Raw genomic sequence first — 6,000 nt, 5'->3', positions numbered from 1 at the left:
TAACGATGATTCCAAATGGTTTGACCTGGCGGTATAACGATGATTCCAAATGGTTTGACCTGGTGGTCTAACGATGATTCCAAATGGTTTGACCTGGCGGTATAACGATGATTCCAAATGGTTTGACCTGGCGGTATAACGATGATTCCAAATGGTTTGACCTGGTGGTCTAACGATGATTCCAAATGGTTTGACCTGGCGGTATAACGATGATTCCAAATGGTTTGACCTGGCGGTATAACAATGATTCCAAATGGTTTGACCTGGCGGTATAACGATGATTCCAAATGGTTTGACCTGGCGGTATAACGATGATTCCAAATGGTTTGACCTGGCGGTATAACGATGATTCCAAATGGTTTGACCTGGCGGTCTAACAATGATTTCAAATGGTTTGACCGTCCAGGTGTGTTTACACTTGATATCCAGACACAATCTGACTACCTTCGGAGGTGGTCAGGAAGATCTGATCGCAATCAGATCACAATGCAACTTTTAAAAACATCTAAACCAGTCTAAAACTAAATGGGGCAAGATCAGGACAAAGGACACATGTTACAACCAGGTATAAAATGGGGCTAGACCTTTTGTTCTCACAACCATCTCTCCCCCTCTCTCTCTCCCCCTCCCCCATCTCTCCCTCCCCCTCCCTCCCTCCCTCCCTCCAAACGCCTTCACTAGCAGGGTTCATCCTGAGGTCAGCGTCCCAGCGAGGACACACAGACAGAAGGAGGGACGGAAGATCAGAGGCTTGATCCTTCTCTTGGTTTCCTCAGCTGGCAACACCCTGGCAACCACTGGGAATCATATGACAGCCTCTCTGCAGGGCTTAAACCCTCATCCACCTCCCAGAGCATAACACACTGTTACAGCTAGGAGGAGCTGAGAGGAGTTGAGAGGAGCTGAGTAGAGGCTGGACAGAGGCAGTCTGCAAACCCAACCCTCCTGCCAAGATGTGACCCCCCCCCCCCCCCCCCCAGGCCACCTCTCATTGACACGTCACATTAATCTGACATCCCACAACACACACTCTGGCAGTCTCTGCAATACACACAGTTCACACACACACAGAGATGTCTGGTGGGAACCAAGACTAAACACCCCCTGAGAGGCTCCAACAGAATGGGGGGGGGGGACACACGGGGGGGACTCCAACCAACAGAATGGGGGGGGGACACACGGGGGGGACTCCAACCAACAGAATGGGGGGGGGGACAAACGGGGGGGGGGCTCCAACCAACAGAATGGGGGGGGACACGGGGGGGGGGGCTCCAACCAACAGAATGGGGGGGGGGGACACACGGGGGGGGGGTGGGGGCTCCAACCAACAGAATGGGGGGGGGGGACAAACGGGGGGGGGGGGCTCCAACCAACAGAATGGGGGGGGGGGACACACGGGGGGAGGGGGCTCCAACCAACAGAATGGGGGGGACAAATGGGGGGGGGGGGGGGGGGGGGGCTCCAACCAACAGAATGGGGGGGGGGACAAACGGGGGGGGGGCTCCAACCAACAGAATGGGGGGGACGACACACGGGGGGGGGCTCCAACCAACAGAATGGGGGGGGACGACACACGGGGGGGGGGGGGGGCTCCAACCAACAGAATGGGGGGGGGGGGACACACGGGGGGGGGGGCTCCAACCAACAGAATGGGGGGGGACAAACAGGGGGGGAGCTCCAACCAACAGAATGGTGGGGGGGGACACACACACACGAGGGGGTTCCAACCAACAGAATGGGGGGGGGGGGGACACACACACGGGGGGGGGGCTCCAACCAACAGAATGGGGGGGACGAGACGACACACAGGGGGGGTTCCAACCAACAGAATGGGGGGGGGGGAACACACACGGGGGGGCTCCAACCAACAGAATGGGGGGGGGGGGGACACACGGGGGGGGGCTCCAACCAACAGAATGGGGGGGGGACAAACGGGGGGGGCTCCAACCAACAGAATGGGGGGGGGGGACAAACGGGGGGGGGGCTCCAACCAACAGAATGGGGGGGGGGGACACACACACGGGGGGGGGGGGGGGGCTCCAACCAACAGAATGGGGGGGGGGAACACACACGGGGGGGGGATCCAACCAACATAATGGGGGGGGGACAAAACAGGAGGGAGAGAAACGTTGTAGCTGGGTTAACCCTTCCCTACTGCTCACCGTGTCCACCCCAGTAACATCTCCTCTACTGCTCACCGTGTCCACCCCAGTAACATCTCCCCTACTGCTCACCGTGTCCACCCCAGTAACATCTCCCCTACTGCTCACCGTGTCCACCCCAGTAACATCTCCCCTACTGCTCACCGTGTCCACCCCAGTAACATCTCCCCTACTGCTCACCGTGTCCACCCCAGTAACATCTCCCCTACTGCTCACCGTGTCCACCCCAGTAACATCTCCCCTACTGCTCACCGTGTCCACCCCAGCCAGTAACATCTCAGTCATGTTAGCGTAGATCTCCTCCAGGTTCATCTCTCGGGTCACCAGCATGTGAGTTAACAGCCCCCCCTTCACCGTCTCTCCTCGGGACACCAGATCCTGGATCTCCCCCAGACGGTTATCTACATGGATCTGGCCTGGGGGGGGGGGGGGGGGGAGGGTTATGGTAACATATTCATCTCTAGTCCAGAACAACAGTATTGGGTTACATGCATGCATTCACAAGTGAGTCATTTATCTGACGCTCTTATCCAGAGAAATAAAGGGTTTGAAAAGGGTTCTTCGTCTGTCCCCATAGGATAACCCTTTATGGATCCTGGTAAAACATCCTTTTGGGTTTCAGGTAGAACCCTTTTGGTTCCAGGTAGAATCATTTTGAGTTCCGTGTAGAACCCTTTTGGTTCCAGGTAGAATCATTTTGAGTTCCAGGTAGAACCCTTTTGGTTCCAGGTAGAATCATTTTGAGTTCCATGTAGAACCCTTTTGGGTTTCAGGTCCTGGTAAAAAATCATTTTGGGTTTCAGGTAGAATCATTTTGAGTTCCATGTAGAACACTCTGTGTAAGGGGTTCTACCTGGAACCCAGAAAGAGTTCTACCTGGAACCCAAAAGGGTTCTACAAAGGGTTCTCCTATGGAGACAGATGAAGTAGCATTTGATGTTGTTCTAAGAGTGTAGGTGAGACATTTCTCCTCAATAAAGTAGCTCTCAGCAGTCAGACCAGTCTGAGGCTTTTAAAGGTCAAACACCGGGTGGTAAATCACCAGTCTGAGGCTTTTAAAGGTCAAAACACCGGGTGGTAAATCACCAGTCTGAGGCTTTTAAAAGGTCAAAACACTGGGTGGTAAATCACCAGTCTGAGGCTTTTAAAGGTCAAAACACCGGGTGGTAAATCACCCGTCTGAGGCTGTTAAAGGTCAAAACACCGGGTGGTAAATCACCAGTCTTTTAAAGGTCAAAACACTGGGTGGTAAATCACCAGTCTGAGGCTGTTAAAGGTCAAAACACCGGGTGGTAAATCACCCGTCTGAGGCTGTTAAAGGTCAAAACACCGGGTGGTAAATCACCAGTCTTTTAAAGGTCAAAACACTGGGTGGTAAATCACCCGTCTGAGGCTGTTAAAGGTCAAAACACCGGGTGGTAAATCACCCGTCTGAGGCTGTTAAAGGTCAAAACACCGGGTGGTAAATCACCAGTCTGAGGCTTTTAAAGGTCAAAACACTGGGGGTAAATCACCCGTCTGAGGCTGTTAAAGGTCAAAACACCGGGTGGTAAATCACCAGTCTGAGGCTTTTAAAGGTCAAAACACTGGGGGTAAATCACCCGTCTGAGGCTGTTAAAGGTCAAAACACTGGGGGTAAATCACCCGTCTGAGGCTGTTAAAGGTCAAAACACCGGGTGGTAAATCACCAGTCTGAGGCTTTTAAAGGTCAAAACACTGGGGGTAAATCACCCGTCTGAGGCTGTTAAAGGTCAAAACACCGGGTGGTAAATCACCAGTCTGAGGCTTTTAAAGGTCAAAACACTGGGGGTAAATCACCCGTCTGAGGCTGTTAAAGGTCAAAACACCGGGTGGTAAATCACCAGTCTGAGGCTTTTAAAGGTCAAAACACTGGGGGTAAATCACCCGTCTGAGGCTGTTAAAGGTCAAAACACTGGGGGTAAATAACCCGTCTGAGGCTGTTAAAGGTCAAAACACCGGGTGGTAAATCACCAGTCTGAGGCTTGTAAAGGTCAAAACACTGGGGGTAAATCACCCGTCTGAGGCTGTTAAAGGTCAAAACACCGGGTGGTAAATCACCAGTCTGAGGCTTTTAAAGGTCAAAACACTGGGGGTAAATCACCCGTCTGAGGCTGTTAAAGGTCAAAACACTGGGTGGTAAATCACCAGTCTGAGGCTTTTAAAGGTCAAAACACTGGGGGTAAATCACCCGTCTGAGGCTGTTAAAGGTCAAAACACCGGGTGGTAAATCACCCGTCTGAGGCTGTTAAAGGTCAAAACACCGGGTGGTAAATCACAAGTCTTTTAAAGGTCAAAACACCGGGTGGTAAATCACCAGTCTTTTAAAGGTCAAAACACCGGGTGGTAAATCACCAGTCTGAGGCTTTTAAAGGTCAAAACACTGGGGGTAAATCACCCGTCTGAGGCTGTTAAAGGTCAAAACACCGGGTGGTAAATCACCCGTCTGAGGCTGTTAAAGGTCAAAACACCGGGTGGTAAATCACCAGTCTTTTAAAGGTCAAAACACCGGGTGGTAAATCACCTGTCTGAGGCTGTTAAAGGTCAAAACACCGGGTGGTAAATCACCCGTCTGAGGCTGTTAAAGGTCAAAACACCGGGTGGTAAATCACCAGTCTTTTAAAGGTCAAAACACCGGGTGGTAAATCACCAGTCTTTTAAAGGTCAAAACACCGGGTGGTAAATCACCAGTCTGAGGCTTTTAAAGGTCAAAACACTGGTGGTAAATCACCCGTCTGAGGCTGTTAAAGGTCAAAACACCGGGTGGTAAATCACCAGTCTGAGGCTTTTAAAGGTCAAAACACCGGGTGGTAAATCACCCGTCTGAGGCTGTTAAAGGTCAAAACACCGGGTGGTAAATCACCAGTCTGAGGCTTTTAAAGGTCAAAACACCGGGTGGTAAATCACCCGTCTGAGGCTGTTAAAGGTCAAAACACCGGGTGGTAAATCACCCGTCTGAGGCTGTTAAAGGTCAAACACCGGGTGGTAAATCACCCGTCTGAGGCTGTTAAAGGTCAAAACACCGGGTGGTAAATCCCCAGTGGAAATGCAGCATCAGAGAAACGTACTGAAACTGAAGAGTCCGTCCCAGGAGCTGCAGAACTCCTCCCAGGGTCTGGGGATGACGGTTCTGAGCCACTTGGGGATGGCCCCGGCGTACATGGTCATCTTGAAGGAACTAAACATCAGGTGCAGGGCTGCGATGTAGTCCTGGCTCTTCTGAGGAATCTCATTCTCCAAGCAGCCCAGACGGTCCTCGTACAAGATGGCTGCCATACCTGGGAGAAGAAGAGGAGGAAGGTAAATTAACTTGAAGATAGAAAAAAATGGAAATGATGTCTGCCACACCTGTAAAGGAGTTCTGCACCCTCAATAACAGACTTCCCACAGAGTCCAAACAGATACAGCAGTCTATACCGGAGTGACAACTGACTAGTACCCGTCCTCCCTGTACCCACTACCCACCTTCCCTGTGCCCACTACCCACCCTCCCTGTACCCACTACCTATCCTCCCTGTATCCACCCTCCCTATACCCACTACCCACCCTCCCTGTACCCACTACCCACCCTCCTGGTACCCATCCTCCCTGTACCCACTACCCATGCTCCCTGTACCCACTACCCATCCTCCCTGTACCCACTACCCATCCTCCCTGTACCCACTACCCATCCTCCCTGTACCCACTACACATCCTGCCTGTACCCACTACCTATCCTCCCTGTATCCACCCTCCCTATACCCACTACCCACCCTCCCTGTACCCACTACCCACCCTCCTGGTACCCATCCTCCCTGTACCCACTACCCATGCTCCCTGT

At 52.4% G+C, this 6,000-nt stretch overlaps 1 protein-coding gene across 1 annotated transcript in view; it reads right to left on the bottom strand.

The window, feature by feature from the left end:
• Positions 1–6,000, bottom strand: part of LOC139394114 (cytochrome P450 27C1-like) — a 29,291-nt gene that overhangs the window by 11,022 nt on the left and 12,269 nt on the right. Inside the window, exons 4-5 of the mRNA XM_071142142.1 lie at positions 5,249–5,458; positions 2,415–2,578 (exon numbers count right to left, since the gene is read on the bottom strand). Of these exons, the coding sequence (XP_070998243.1) occupies positions 2,415–2,578; positions 5,249–5,458 (374 nt within the window). The remainder of the gene's footprint in view (positions 1–2,414; positions 2,579–5,248; positions 5,459–6,000) is intronic.

Source organism: Oncorhynchus clarkii, unplaced genomic scaffold (genome assembly GCF_045791955.1).
Source record: "Oncorhynchus clarkii lewisi isolate Uvic-CL-2024 unplaced genomic scaffold, UVic_Ocla_1.0 unplaced_contig_5422_pilon_pilon, whole genome shotgun sequence".
Classification (NCBI taxonomy): Eukaryota; Metazoa; Chordata; class Actinopteri; order Salmoniformes; family Salmonidae; genus Oncorhynchus; species Oncorhynchus clarkii.
Note: the sequence above shows the minus strand (reverse complement) of the source record. Positions and strands in the feature narration are given on the sequence as shown.